This window comes from Lontra canadensis, unplaced genomic scaffold, assembly GCF_010015895.1.
Source record: "Lontra canadensis isolate GAN:19392208 unplaced genomic scaffold, GSC_riverotter_1.0 scaffold24, whole genome shotgun sequence".
Classification (NCBI taxonomy): Eukaryota; Metazoa; Chordata; class Mammalia; order Carnivora; family Mustelidae; genus Lontra; species Lontra canadensis.
Genome location: NW_022631018.1, coordinates 8474058 through 8490560, shown reverse-complemented (window position 1 = coordinate 8490560; position 16503 = coordinate 8474058). Strand labels below are relative to the sequence as shown.

The 16503-nt window shown below is 38.6% G+C and overlaps 1 protein-coding gene and 1 pseudogene across 2 annotated transcripts in view; both read left to right on the top strand.

Annotated features, from left to right (window-relative positions):
• The first annotated feature begins 2801 nt into the window (after window positions 1-2801).
• LOC116870655 lies at window positions 2802-3273 on the top strand (annotated as a pseudogene).
• An 8486-nt stretch (window positions 3274-11759) lies between these two features.
• The window catches only part of KCNK2 (potassium two pore domain channel subfamily K member 2), a 218985-nt gene continuing 214241 nt past the window's right edge, over window positions 11760-16503 (top strand). Inside the window, exon 1 of one of the 2 annotated variants that reach the window (XM_032862739.1) lies at window positions 11760-12377. In XM_032862739.1, coding sequence (XP_032718630.1) covers window positions 12344-12377 — 34 coding nt within the window. In that variant the 5' untranslated portion in view covers window positions 11760-12343. Of the gene's footprint in view, window positions 12378-13624; window positions 13716-16503 lie in introns of those variants that run through there. The other variant, XM_032862741.1, reaches the window with a different exon arrangement.

Genomic DNA, 16503 nt, shown 5'->3' with positions numbered 1-16503 from the left:
AGTGTTTTGCTCACAACTCTCCAGGGCCAGGACCAAGTGAAGTAAGTGAGACCTGTGCTTTGGGCATAAAATTTAACTGGGGAAAGGTACAAAAGGTTATTAAAAATAGTAATGTTTTATCCAATAATCAAGATAACATTGTAATGCAATAATTTTTAAAAGTCAAAATTGTGCAAAAATCTGTGATGAAACACATCAAAAGTTTAAATAAAGGTAGTACTGACTTCCTTTAGCCTCAGTGACCAATATGACTCCCCTTTGGTGATAATTTTAACTTTCGATACCTAATGACCATTTGCCCAATGAATGAATAGAAGAAGGCCAGCAAAGGGTTGTATAGTAAGAGGAGTTTATTATTTATTTATTTATTTATTTATTTATTTTTAAGATTTTATTTATTTATTTGACACAGAGAGAGAGAGATCACAAGTAGGCAGAGAGAGAGGGGGAAGCAGGCTCCAGAGAGAGAGGAGGAAGCAGGCTCCCTGCTGAGCAGAGAGCCCGATGTGGGGCTCAATCCCAGGACCCTGAGATCATGACCTGAGCTGAAGGCAGAGGCTTTAACCCACTGAGCCACCCAGGTGCCCCAGTAAGAGGAATTTATCTCTTGGAGGCCTTTCTTTGTGCTTTGGCTTTAATAACTAAAGAAACGAATACTTACTATGTGCCAGGAACTTACTGAAGTGCTTAATAAATATATACATATAATAACTTACTTAAGCTTTCCCCTAAACCCTATAAATAGGTGTTACTATTACCATCTCCATTTTACAGATGTGGAAATTGAGGTCTAGAGAGATCAAGTGACTTCTGTGAGTTCATACACTAGGAAGTGCCGGAGTTAGCTTGAGAGTGACTGTGTGACATCTCCTTGGTTAGGAAGCCTGATGGGTCTGCAAGGCACCAAGAGACATTCTAGGAAAAGGGAATCTAAGCAAATTCCTGTTTCTGTTATAGAGCAAGTTCACATGGACACCAAAATAAATCATGCAAACATAGGGAAAAAACAGATGTCACAATCCAAACACTAGGCTAGGGAAACTAATGTGGAATTATTTTATGAAGCATGTCAAACATATGGAACAAGTTACAAAGCAGGGCCATTATAGATTTTTAGTTTTGTTTTAATTTTTTTCTTTTTCTTTCTTTCTTTCTTTTTTTTTTTTTTTCTTAAGTACCATTGGTTTTGGAAACCAGAGTCTAAGTATAGAAGAAAAGAAAGTGAGGGAAAGAGAGAAATGATCCTATCCTCTGCAGCAGCAGACACAAGTTTCTCCAGTAGTCCTCTCATCATTACAGACCTTCAAAAAATGATCTTTTCCAATGAAAAATAAATCATGGTGTTCTTACGGGGGTGCAAGAATCCGGTAACTTCTAAATGGTTTCGTATAGAAAGGATAGGCTCACAGGTGGGGATCACTTGCTAGAGATTATTCGCAAGTCTATTCATAGCGAAGGCCATTGACGTTAGCCACACTAACTTGAAATTTATGGTGCATGGGCTCTGTTGAGGTTTATCCACAAAAAGAAGATTTGCCATTTAAAATGTGTAAGCTAGTTTTCAGAGAATAACTAGCACATTTAATCACGTATAATGTCTATATTCTCTATAGGAGCATAATGTTCCTTTACTTTGTGTGAAATAGTCAAGTTTTTTTTTTTTAAGATTATTTATTTATTTATTTATTTGACAGGCAGAGATCACAAGTAGGCAGAGAGGCAGGCAGAGAGAGGAAGGGAAGCAGGCTCCCTGCTGTGCAGAGAGCCCGACGCGGGGCTCGATCCCAGTACCCTGGGATCATGACCTGAGCTGAAGGCAGCGGCTTAACCCACTGAGCCACCCAGGCACCCCGAAATAGTCAAGTTTTATGGCGTGTTGTGAATGTTGGCAATAACATATGTACAAATGTCTGGGAGAGATGTCAGGGGTGAATGAATGTGAGAGGGCTTTCATATTTGCAGTCTCTATCTTAAAACAAATCGTGTAGTACTTGGGTAGTGACATAGAATTACAGCCTCTCAGACAACTTCTGATTTCCCTCTCCTCTTCTCAAACCTTGCCTGCAGAAGCAGACTCCACACAGACCCCAGAGCCCCAGACTTTCTCTCTTGAGGTCCTAAGCTATCCACCTTGGCAGCTGCACCAGTACATTTAGACTGGAAAACAGTAAGAAAATAAATAAATCTATCCTCAGGCTCCAAGGAGAAATTTGTATTTCAACCCAACTTCTTTTAAGATGTGTTGAAATAAGGTAAGGTGTTTTTTACCCTCTTGTACTTTTACCTGAATTTCTGGGGCTCTTTGAGGTCTCCGAGGGGACTGATAGCCCAGTGTAGTTGTTCTTACAGGACTTCACGAGTGCCTGTCCACCTGCACCATTTTGTTCCATGTGTTCTTGAGAAGTGCAAACGGCTCTTGGAGCAGTTTGGTTTATCCAAGGAATGATTCTTTTTTTTTTTTTTTAGGATTTTATTTATTTGACACAGAGAGAGAGATCACAAGTAGGCAGAGAGGCAGGCAGAGAGAGAGGGGGAAGCAGGCTCCCTGCCAAGCAGAGAACCCGATGCGGGGCTCGATCCCAGGACCCTGAGAACATGACCTGAGCCGAAGGCAGAGGCTTTAACCCACTGAACCACCCAGGCGCCCCACCAAGGAATGATTCTAAATCACTAAAAGCTCCAGTGGAAATAATGGAGGCATTTTAAAGTATTGACTTCCAAGGGTGGGGTGGGAAGGATAGGCACAAAATATCATTTTTTAGTGTAAGATATAAGCTAATTTGGTATCTCTCAACAGGAAAATGGGAGTCAAGGAGTCCTCCTTCCTCAGCTCTGCCTGCGGGAATGGCAGCCATCTCCTACTTGGCATCACGGCCACCTTCAGACTTCTGGGGAAGCCCAAGGTCATTAAAAAGAGGACCAAGAAGTTCCAGCACCAGTCAGACAGATATGCCAAAATTAAGTGGGACCGGCGAAACCCAGAAGCACTGACAATAGGGAGCACAGAATATTCAAGGGCCAGATATTGATGCCCAACGTTGGTTATGGGAACAACCAAAAACCAAAACATATAGTGCCCAGTGGCTTCTGGAAGTTCCTCATCCACAGTGTCAGGAGCTTGAAGTGCTACTGAGGTGCAACAAATCTCACTGTGTGGAGATTGCTCACAGCGTCTCCTTCAAGAACCACAAAGCCATTGTGGAAAGAGACGCCCAGCTGGCCATCAGAGTCACCAGTCCTGTTGCCAGGCTGTGCAGTGAAGAAAATGAATAGAAAGCTTATGTGAGTGTCGTATTTGTGTTAATAAAACCATAAAACTACCAAAAAAAAAAAAAGAATCAGCGAATCTTGTGACCAGACTTCTTTGATATTTCTTTAATCAAGCATATGGGTTTGAGAGAAAGCACTAGCTTTATAAGAGGCTGATAAATGTAATAAGACAATGAATTTACAGTCTAAAATCACAAGAAGGCTGAGGGACAGGCGTGGCAAACTTATTAAAACACTCTGCTATCAATTAGCTCTGTGAACTTGGACAAGACATTTCACTTTTCTGGACCTTTGGTTTTGGTTTTTCTCTATAATGTTTTCTTCTGCGTATGCAAGATGAAATTAATAAGTTTGCAGATATAATTTCATTCTTTCCTTGGACAAATGCATCGATCTTCTACTTTGTGCCAGGATAATTATCAGATACCAACAATTCAGTACCAAACACAATAGACTTGGTTGCTATGCTCTTGGAGTTTATATTCTAGTTGGAAGAGACGTACATTAATCAAAAATTATAAAATAATACAGGGAAAAATATAAATTAATGAGTTTAAAGGGGAAAAATACTTTGAACTATGTTGGCATTTAAATTGGGGAATTGAGCTAGTCTACTACCATGGGCATTATATTCTGTGCTAGGGATAGTTCAGGAAAAATAAAATGTTTATGACCACATTTTTAAAAAAAATAGTTTTATTGAGTCTCATAGAGAAAATTTTATATTCTTATTTAATGATGTAGAGAAAAAAATCAGTAGCTTATATGAAAACTCTTTACCGGTACAAAACCAATTTTGTTAGGCAAAGGCAAGCTTCTAAGAATGAAGTATGGATGGACCTCTTCTGTGTGAGAGAGAAAATGGGCCACATTTGTGAGCTGGCTTCAAGGCATGGAATGGGAGGGAATATGTGAAGTCTAGTGGGCAAGATGGCGGACCGTGAGGCAGTGTGACCTATGCCCCTCTCCTGATCGCTTAAGTCTTAAATCTACTCAACTCACATAGTGCTTCAGTGGAAACTGGTGTAGAGGTTGGACTCTGCAATTCTAGCCAATAGGCAAAAAACTAGAAATGCTTGAGAATATCAGCTGTTAGGATGAATGGGTAAAGATGTGGTATATATACACCATGGAATACTATGCAGCCATCAAAAAGCCAAAATCTTGCCATTTGCAAAGACGTGGATAGAACTAGAGGATATTATGCTAAGCAAAATAGGTCAATCAGAGAAAGAAAACTATCATATGATCTCTCTGCTATGAGGAATTTGAGAGGCAAGGCAGGAGGTCGTAGGGGGAAGGGAAGGATAAAAATGAAACAAGGCGGAATCGGGAGGGAGACAAACCCTAAGAGACTCTAAATCTCATGAAACAAACTAAAGGTTGCTTGGGGGTGGGAGGGGAGGGATAGGGTGGCTGGGTGATGGGCATTGGAGAGGGTATGTGCTATGCTGAGTGCTGTGAATTGTCTAAGACTGATGATTCACAGACCTATACCCCTGAAATAAATCATACATTAAACATCAATAAAGTTAAAAAAAAAAGAATATCAACTGTTAGGAATCCTCAGAAAGCAAAAGGGTTCTTTGGGCTCACAAAAGTATAGCATTGGATTGAAGGTTAACTTCAATTAGATTTCTGTGGGGAAAGTGGGTCCATAAGGCATTGGAGGTATACTACAATTTTAATTATACGCTATATATATTAATCATACATATATTAAATAGAAGTTATATATGTAATTATATATACATATATATAAAATAGAAGAATGCCCAAGAGAAAAATGACCCTGTTTTAACTTCTGAAATGGCATCTGATGTCTCTGATTGTCTGTGTGCGTTTCCTCTCAGCCTCACCTCCATGTGGGCTGACCTCACAACAACGGCATCTTCTGAGTGCACATTTCTTTCCACCGCCACTGGCGTCACTGGTAGAAGCCTGCTCTCATCAAACCTTTGTTTGTATCTACAAATGAGGGGGTTGATGTCTCTGGGGGCATTGCCTTTATTTAGAATATGCATGCCTTTATTTAGAAAAGAGCGATAAGGAGGATGAAGGCAAAATCATTTCAAAAGGCTGATTGTTTGGCTAAGCTGTGAAAATATGATACAAATGGCATTATGAATTCACCTTATCATCCACCCAATGTGACATAAAAGAGCATAGATGTAAAGAACTGCAAAGTGGACATTTATTCTAAAATATGCTTTTGCTATTCGCTGAGCACCTAAGGCAGGCTTTGGTTTCAGGCCTTGCCACATTTCAGAGAAAAAAAAAATTTTAAGTTGAAAGTCTTCAAGGTGCTCTTCTCATTTATATGTAATTTTGAGAGTCTCAAACCCTACTTTCCTAAAGGATCAGTGTTGTTACTGATCATTTGCCAAAGTTTATGGCTGGGATCTTACAAATTTCATATTTATTACTTCATGTAAAGCTTTTTTCCACTAGCAAAAAACAGAACAAAATCATAAAAGAACTTCTGGGATTCATAAATTCTTCATATTAATACCTTGTGTCATGATGTGCCTATACAGTGCTTAAGGATTTTCTGTGGTATGGTGTTTCATACAGAGTAGTAAAGGGAAATAAATATTTATATATACGATAAATCATATCTCTCTATATATGATTATATATAACTATATATTTCTATATAAAACTATATTTGTATTAATACTCATAATTATACACACATATACACAGATGTCCTTCCATGGATTCCCTTGAAAATTGAGCTCGACACAAGGTTTAAGGGCAATGCTTTATTGGGAAGAGAATCCCAGGATAACTCGAGTGAGAAAAGAAGTGTGGCAGAGAACAGTGGGGAGCAAATGCAAGAAGATGTGTTAGCATGCTGACCACTGCTTCACAAAGAGCCGCAAAGAGGGCCATTCCATCCGCTGTGCACCTGCTTGCGCACATGTGGCATTGTTTGGTACAGACAACGTGGCAAAATCCTGCATCTAAAATCCCATCTGGGGGAAGAAGTGAGCTGGTATTTATCTGACAGCTCTCCTTCATCTTCTGCTTCCAGGTGGTCACAGTTTGCTTCACCGGAGTTGACTCAGCAATACTCAAGAATTTCTATCACCTGGTCCCTTTGGCAGCTTTGGATATATGCTTCCGGCTTCTAAGTCTGGAAATAGTGGGAGGAACCAGGACTCTAGGAATGTTGTTTGTTTGGCCTCAGATATAAAATCATGCTTCAGACTCCAAGATCTATCCGTAGCTGAGATGGAGGAAGTTGCTGAGGGTCTGGGAAATAGGTAGAGCCAAGAGAATACAGATAGGAGCATAAGATGTGTATGATTCAACTCAAATATACATATCTAGATGTAGCAATAGTAATCAACCTAATATACAGTATAATGCATTCTCGGATTTCTGCATTGAAGGAGGAGAAAGAGGTATGTATGAGCTTTTGCGGAATAGAATTTAAAAATGTGCTGAGCTTTGGAGGGGGTGTTTGTATTTGCTGAGATTCAAGAAAAAGTCTGAAAACAGAGTAATGAAGATGTATTTAGGGGATTTGGCTTAGGAAGCTAAGAAAAATCACCTTTACCTGCTCACCTCTCTCTATTGCCCTAGGAATTTCACTTGCAGTAAAATCATGTTTTTCTGGAAATAGACAAGATAGTCCTCCAAAAATTGCCAAGAATCAGATACCTAGTAAGAGACGTCTTTCCAGAGCAAAAGAAATAGTTAGGTCTTTGGGTTTCAAATATCTTCCCTCCCCTGCCTATAGAAGTAAACAAAAAAGAGGTAAGAAGCCTGAACAATAGAAGTGAAGAAGCTAAAGCAATAAACTTTAAATTCAGAAACCTGCAGTGTGGATAATAATCTTTCATGTCAATAAGACTGGGAGTTACAAGTGCTAAATTGTAGATTTATTTTCTGGATGCTCTAGGAAGAGATCTGTGTATGAAAAAGTGCATTCTAGAAATCAACAATGTGAGGGATCAAAATAAAGTATACTTATAATAGGAAGTTATTATGAAATAAAGTATCACAGGTAAGTTGATTTTAAAAATAAAAGGCAATTAACTTTGGAGTGAGATTCTGGAAGTACCCATTAGACTTCCATATAGAAAATGGAAGAATACAAACTCTTGAAATACAAGCTTTCAGGAGATAAAAATATCTTTGGGAGCCCTGTAACTGTGTGTTTGGTACTCTAGAACGATTCAAGCATTTCTGCATTAGATATTTATATTCTAATTGCAAGTCATTTGTTCTAATTGGTTAATATAGGCCCTAAATACATGAATGTGGAGAATTTGTTTACGATAGATAGAGATTGCCCCATGGAAATGACACGTTTACATCTGGAATTGCAGACTAGTGGCCTGTGGGGGTAAATCATATCTACTGATATTTCTCAAAGGTATTTAAAAATCAGGAAATATTACATAACATTTTAATGTATGACCATACCAGGTGTTCAGTCTTCTGAGGCTGAAAGTGTTGGCTGGGGGTGTCTGTTGGCTGGAAGGGTCCTCACCTTAATTCAAGTGGACCCTTGATGCTAGTGCTCTCCCCTTTCCTCACTCCCATCATGTCCAAGCCAATCATTCTTGTCTTCTGTAGGAAATTATAACTGCTCTCCTACTTAAACAACCATCTTCAAGAAAATTACTCCAGAGAGATGTCACCCAAGTGTTCATCTTTTAACTTGTTATTAGTGTTTGCTAACTTTGGTTTCACCATGCTTGGTGGTTTTGTTTGGTCCTTATGTGCTCCTCATTGCTGTCTCTGGCCATATCTTCAACTCTGCCTCTGCCACAGGTGCCATGTTGATGTGTTGCCTTTTCTTTCTTGGGACACTTTCCACCTACTCTGGTTGGAGTTTGGTTCCCTCTTCTTCCACAGTACTGAAAGTGAACTCTACAACTCTTATGGTTGAGTCACCCTGATATCCATCCAAGTGGTTGAGTATGACTACTCTACTTTCACTGCACCTGTGATAGTTTGCATAAATGTCCCCAATTTTGTATGTTTCCCCGTATCCACATTCTTTGATAGTAGATGCCCCCCAAGAGTGAGTCCAGGCCTCTCTGGCACTTTGCTTTGGCCAACATGACCCTAAAAAGTTGACCCGAACAGAGGCTTTAAAATGCACTTGTACATTTCCACCTCCACTCTGACCTCTGATTGCCTTGAAACCATACACAAGCTGGCCTGAGAACACACGTAGGCTAGTCTCTTAGAAGGACATGCAAGATATGTACAAGTGAGAACACCAGAAGAACTCAGTGGTCCCAGCTGGGGCTTCTCCCTATCACAGCCCGCAGTCAGCTGACCTTCAAACACATTGAAGAACCCAGCCAAGATCCGAGTCACTTCCTTGACTCGCTCCTGATGCACAAATGAGCCCAGATGAGAACCCAGAATTGTCATGCTGACTTGTACAAAAATTGAAATAATAAATGTATATTGTTTGAAGCCACTTAAGTTTTGGAGTAGGGTTGTTACACAGTAATGACTAACTGATATGGTGTCCCAATAAGTGAGATTTTGGTTGAATTTAGGATGTAGTCTTCTCATGAAAAATGAGTATATGTATGAGAAGAGCTATACACTTAACAGTATGCTAAGAAAATAATATTCTTACTATATTTTGAAATTGCTCAGAAACAAAAAAAAATAGAAAATCGTTGAAGGGTTGCTTTGGGGTAGGTTGTTTTGATTTGGAAGAATGTAAATATGTCTCATCTAAAAATCAAACATGTTCTGGAGACATTCAAACCCAATGTTTGTGTTGTAAGTGGCATTCCAAACCCATTTCCACGTAGGTAGGGGTCCTTGGACTGACATACAGAAGAAATTTCCCAACAAACTATTGCCTTCACTATAACTTTGAGGTCTTTGTGCAGAAATGTGAGTAGAAATAAGTGCATTAGGGACCTCAGAAGGTTTGGCCGTGCATTTTAGATGCTTATCTGAGCCACACGAGTTAGGAATCTGGGATGGAAAGCTCCTAAGAATAGCCATTCTCACGAAATTTCCAATCCCTCTTGTTTTTGGCAGAATTTTAAATTCCGTGGAAATGGCTCATGTCGCAAGACTTCTGTGTGGTGTTGGCCAGCACCAGGAAGAAGAGCGGCCCAGGAAGGGAAAACCAAACCAATGTGGTTGCATGTTTTCACGCCTTTGAAAAGGTTCGGGTTTGGCTCAAACCAAGAAAGAACACTTGGGGTTTTTATTTTCTGCCAGCTCCTTCAAATACCATTCACCTGACTCATAACGCTTTGAACATCAGGAGGAAACAAAGGAGTGCATAAATTTCCAGTATTCCTCATGTTCAGAAATTCTTTGAATGAGGCTTCCTCTTACTGAGAGAAGAAACAGGAATACCACTGGACCAAGACGGACTTGCACTGTAGTCTTCACGGAGGGGTGGAGTGGCAAGGCGATTTGTGAATCAGTCAACTCATTATGTGCCACAAATGTAGGTGATACCACCAGAATTCACTCCTCCCCTTAGACAGCCCACATGGTCAAGGAAGGGGGAAAAAGCTGGACCCAATTTTCTGGCTTGTTCTGAAATTTCACTGGAATTTTAAAACCCAGCAATGTCCCTCATTTGTGTTTTTGAGAATAATTTTGCCATTTCACTGTCGCATGTGCTGATTCTACTGTCTGGAATGTCCTACCACCTGTTGTCTGCCTAGCAAATTCCAATCATCTCCCTCATGCTGCTCAGACATCAACCTTTATCTCACCCAACCTAATTAACCACTCCCTCATCTTTTCTATCCCTCTACATAGTGTACAAATTTATATTGGTGTGTTTAACATACAAAACTGTGTTCTCACCACAGTGCCTGGGGGCACAGTAGATGTTTTGTAAAGGGAAATGGATTGCACGATACAACACTGTACAACACTATACAAGCCTTCCATCAGTATTAGTCTCTTCCTATGTCTTAACCCCATGCTATGCACCCACTCCTCCTTCCCAACTTAACTTCCCTGCAGGTTCCGCACACCCTCTCCGTCTTCCAGGTCACTCTGTCTGCCTCATATGCAAACACAAAAGGTCAGCAAATGCAACTGATCTAATTCTAGGTGCTCATTTAAAGGGATCTTAACTTCCAAGCTCCAGCAACATTTAAAGCACTGAATATTGGACATCTAATAATATGGCAATATTTGGATTTATAATATGGAAACTCTCTCTCGTGAAGGTAAAACAGGGTAAGGATAATCTGATGTAGTTTATTTTTCGAGTTGCCAGTGGCTGGCTGGGGACTTGATCAGATGATAGCATGACACGGTACTAATGAAGCAAAAGTCAGGGTTCACATCCCTGTCTAGTCCAATTAGGATTATTATTTTTCACATTTTCCTTCCCTTCCTCTCAATCTCAGCCAAGTCTCCTGCAATTTAGAGCAATTGTGCAAAGGGGTTCCTGAAAAGAGGACAGGAGGGACAAAAAAAAAACCCAAAACTCTTATTTTTGGAAAGTAAGCTGACAGCTTATATGTTCTTGCGTATGTGTACATGTGTGCTTGTGCACGGGAGGGTCACTGTTCGCTTGTGCACAAATGTTAAGTGTCTGTCTACCTAATCTCTCTCTCTCAAATGATTTGAAAAGAATTCATTGTTTGAGTCAGATGAAAGGATTATGTTACTTGAATACTGGTATTTAATGTATATTATCACATTTGTTATCATATCAAAACCAGATGTTTAAAATTTGGGCTAGAAATTCCATAATACGGATTGTATTACCTCAGGGTCATCCTACCACCTAATGTTCACTGCTCAGCTGTATTTTGTTATGGCTTTAATAGAGCAATAATGTGTTTCCACAAGTCTTAGTCTGGTATTAGATAACATGTGGGCTAATTTTGGTGGGTTGAGCAGACTGGTAGGGGGTTATACAAACCAGAGCAATTTGCTTTCCCAACAATAAGAAAATACATGAAGAATCGTTGCTAATGGTCAAGACGTCTCTCTCTCTCTCTCTCTCTCTCTCTAACTCCCATCCTTACCTCCTTTCTTCTCTCTCTCACCCTTTCCTTATTTATCATTTTCTTTCATTCTTTACCATTAGTTCCTTTATTTTTTTAAAATCGTCATTTTTACTATCTCCACATGTCCCTCAAACTTCTTCCAGAAACAGAATCTACCTACAATTTCTTTATCTCGGCCGAAGCTATTTGAAACCTTCCTCTTTTTTTTTTTTATAATTTTATTTTTTATAAACATATATTTTTCCCTCCCCAGGGGTACAGGTCTGTGAATCTCCTGAAACCTTCCTCTTAATTTGCCTTTCTTACATGGCTTCTGTACTGATAAAATTAAAACAAGCAACTCAGAAAACTGATAACATTCTCGATTTAAAAAAATTACAATCCAGGCAATGTAGATAAGGTTAAAGAGAAAGAAAGAAAGAAAAGCCCCCATGGAAGCAAGCCAGCATTTCATCTGTTTGCATTAATAGGTTCCAGCAATGGCACTACAGGCACGGAAAGCCTGTTCGCCACTGCACTTAGCAAGCACATGAGCTTAAAAATAAACTTTGACAATGTAGATCTCTTTGTCCTTTCAGGAATGGAAAACATTATGTACTTCAAAGCATACTAAGCCTGATTTTAAAACCTAGTTGGGATATTGTTACCGTGGCAATTGGGAGGGTCGTCAGGTAGTCCGTGGAGGCTTCGTGGGCAATAGTGCTCAAGCCACAGACTAGTGAGAGTAAATGATGTTGGCAAATCTTAATATGCTCCTTCACGAAGAAGAAACGTCTGTCTTTTAAGCTCCCTGGAACAACCGGGATCTAGTTCCTCATTTCAATCAGGAAATCTCTTTCTGAACCAAACTGCTAAGACAGAGTATTTGAGTAGCACGTTTCACTGGCGGACAGCAGCGTTGGTTCATTTTGGAGTGTTTTTGGACAGGAAATCGATCTACAGGGTCACTTTCACACAAGAAAGGAAACAGTATGGGACGATGGCTTGTTAGTACAAGTGACTCCGTTTTGGATATTACGGACAAGAAACCTTGGTGGAAGAACGGCATTCAAGATCAAAAGCATGATGACTCCTGATGAAAACATCCCCAAATGATGAACCCACAAGCAAAAAGGAACTTCTACTGTAAGTATCTTAGCAAGAATCACGTATCTCATTTGTTTTCAAATTTTCTGGAGTACATGGAGTAGATTTCCAAGCGAGTATTTGATGTAGGGAGTCTTCCTAGACAAGTCTATAATTAAACTCATTGGGTGGTTCCAACAGAGGGTTAGTTACTGGAATTTTTTCCATGACTTTGCAACACTGAAATAAATTGCATGTTCATGTGGGCATGTTTTATATAATAGGCATGTTATATCAGGCTTTTATTGTGTGATGTCTTAATTCTGGCAATGCAAAGTTGATGAACATGAGTATCTACACATTCCATTACATTTGGACTCTGGTCATTTAAACTGTCTTTGCTTTGGTTTCATGTTACAGTTCATCTTGTAATCAATTTTCCACATATAGATTGACACATGTTATTTGCAATTTACTTAGAATATTAGTTATTTCTCAGTGAATCTTATTTGTTTACTAGGGAAGAGATAGCTCAGAATCTTAGAAATGGGGAAGAAAAACTCTGATAGTTTACACTAAAACCTGGGAATGAAGACTTTTTTTTCTTTTTACATTTCCATATTTATTTGGTGAGTAGTATTGTTTGAAAAAATTGTTTAGATGTCTCTCTGTAAGAGTTTTCACTCCATTGGAATAGGATTATGATCTTGGAAATGGAAATCAAGTTCATCAGTAGCAAAATCCTATGTAAATATTCAACATAGCTAAGTCCATCTTTAGTGCCTGGCAGAGTACATACTTATTAGGAAGGTTTTGAATGTATATATGTTGGTGTTGGGTCATAGGACAAACGTCTTGATTGTACAGTAATCATTTCATATTAGGATTCTATTTTATTAACTTATCCATGAATATGATTGAATTTTGTTTAACAGAAACTGCATAATAATGAGGTTACATTGCATTACTGTTTCGAATAAGGAATTTCTTTAAAAATGAAATTTCTAATCAATTTCTATTCTTGGTTGTTTTTCTCTTCAAATACAAGGGTTTGTTCAACTCATTGTTTATTTGAAGGGATATAAAGTTTTTGGAGCAATTCAGTATATAAAATATCAGCTGATTTCCAATTAGGATGCAATTTCCAGGTGTTAATTTGTAGCCCTGGAATTGTAATTAGCTAATTTGGAGCCCCCTCTGCTAAAGATTGGTGGGTAAGCCAAGACATTGGCCAAACCCTCAAATGGGGGAGATCATTTTTTAGGTGTAAGGAGCATGAAAATAAACTGAGAGGCAAGTGGATGAAGAGACTCTTGGAGTCAAACCAAGTGTTCCTGGAGTGACAGGAGAGAAGCAGAAAACACAGAGAAAGGCACTGAATGGGAGAGAGCTAGAGAGGTAAGGTAGTTTTATTAGAGCTGTCGTCTCTATCTTCTACCATGCCAGATAATAATGCCATAGATAATTGTTAAACTGAATACATGTCCTTCTGCTATTACAAGTAACAAGAATGCTATACAGGTGATTTTACCCCATCTTGTTAGAAGTGGTGGTAGAATCCTTTGGGTAGAAACTGACAGGAACTGTAACTAAGCAGCAATTATCATCAAGGTAAAATACTTTGGGGTAATCATATACAGCATTTGGATAAGCTTAAATTATCCCATTAACAGTTCAGTCCTGTCTCCTACTTAGAGGTATATTTTACATATGATTTATACAGACAAATCTGTCAGAATATAATTCTCATTAGAATAAGCCATTCTATAGGAATGATTTCAAAGCTCTCTTAAGAATTAGAAGATTTGTTATCATCCACACTTTTTTCAGGGTAACATCATCTGGATTTATTATGTAGAATTCTGGAAACTCAATCAAGAAATGATGTAACATTAGAGAAGTCCTAAGGCATATGACTATTTAACAAAAGCCAAGTCAGTAATATATGGTAGAATGATTACGATTTTGAGGATTATCTTCAAAAGGAAAATGTCAGCTTAGAACCCCTCCACCCTCCAGAAGGATCGGGATATAGTTGCTGATGGCAAATGATAACTTGAATTTTTATGGCGTATATATTTTGTTCTAGTTAGTTGTTTGATATCAGAAAGATAGATACCCAGAACTATGCAAGATTTGCCATACCAAGAGAAATGAGTTTCCTGCCATTGGTGATATGATATAGGAAAGGAGATTCAAAATGGAGGGGAAAGAAAAGTACTAGAAGATTTGGAATCAGACAATTTTTTCTTGGAATTCCAGACCCCATAATTCCAGTTACTTATAGGCTATGTGACCTGGAGAAAATTACTCAAACTCTAAGTTTCTGATTCTTCATATGTAATATGGAGTTAACAATTCTTCCTCCTTGGAATTATTACTGTAAAGATTAAATGAGACAATTTGTGCCATGCTTGGCCTATAGTGAGAGTGCGGTATGATGGTTAATCTACATGAGATCTTGGGGCCATTCTGAAGAAACGGTTCAGGTCATTCTAGCTGTTTAAAATAATTCCTAAATTCCTTGGTGGTGCTAAATGCTACCCAAAGATGAGGCTCGATGGAACTATCTATTCTTCACTTAGTGAACTCCTAATATAAGAAAATTGGTAAGCAAAGCCCCTATAAGTGCAATGAAAGAATGAGTAAGGTGCTCAGAATGTACAAATCAAAAATAACAAAGTTTTTAAAAGATGAATTAAACATGTGAGGAGGTAAAATCAATTTGATTGACTGTCTACAGTCCTCAATGATTCAGACAGTGGAAACACTGGATTGGCCATCATTAATTAAGTTTCCCTTCTATCCTGTGTCTAATCATCTTAGGGAACCCACCATAATCAGCAAAATCATTCTCAGCAGAAATGGTGTTTTTGAGAGTTTAAGTACTGAAAATGTTCATCTTCAAGATATTTCCTATGACATCTTTCTATAGTGCCTACAGAAACCAAAGTTTTATGTGGACAGTGTATTTTGATGATTTGATTTATTGTGTTCATTTGTTACAAGTGCAAAGCACTTGGCAGAACCATCATTCTTATACTACAGCTGAAACTGGCTTAAGCAATGTTTCCACATCACAGCTATGAAGTAACAATCTAGCTGTCAGATTTCCTATGTGGAAAGTTACCATGTATTTGGGAGAGTGTCAGCAGTGGCTATTAAAGAAAATATTATCTTGCATCTATATAGTGCCATTTTCTTTTCAAAGGATTTCCACATATATTATTTCATTTGTTCTCATCCTTAAAGCAGAGAGGGATGCTACATTTACTTCATTTGCTGCATAATATGAATAATAAAGCAGAACGAAGCAGAGTAGTCTAGGGAGAATGTTGACTATAGAGAAAAGAGACTTTGCATCTAGCATACTTTGTCTAATGGTTTTATGACAATCACTGATTTTTATCCAGAATATATAATTCACCTGCTTCTTTCGTGCTTTAATGGGAGCCTTAAACTAAAACAGTAATTAACACTTAGGTTGCATTGTGCCTTCCACAGAAACCCAACCAACCAGGCACACACACGGAGCAGACCTAGTGCAATTAGGTCAACCTCAGTCAAGTGTGCAGAAAAACCTGAGTGTCTGCAATTCCCTGTCTTCTCCACTACCAATATATCCCAGACTTCAAGAGAGTAAAGGTGTTCATATCTACTCATTTAAACTTTTTATATTACAAAGGAGTCAAGGCCACAAGTTGTGACCTTGGCAACCTTGCTTGGCTGAAATAATATGGTTCTGGACAATTGGATTTTATACAATTTATATTATTTTATTTATATTATTGATATAATTATTATAATGTTATATAATAATTGTATGTATACCAGTTAATGAGGTGACAGCATCACATAAAACTCTGCTCCATAGCTTCTCAGAGGCTGGTCAGCTACTACATTTTGCAGGCATAGATTCTGAGACTCAGGGCATAGGTCTATCTGTGGACTCAAGTCTAGTAATCAGAAGTCTTCCTTGGTATGACTGAAGATTTTAGCCAGCAGGAGCCACAATCTACAGGTACAAGAGAAAAACAGAAAAATCATATAGCAGTAGAATCCGACTATCTCACAGTCAACCACAAGGTGATTTGGAAATGCAACGTGTTGATTTTTTTCATATTAGTAGCTTTGTGTGTGCAAGACTCTTTTTACCCAGTTCCTCCTTTTCTTTTCATTTGAAAAG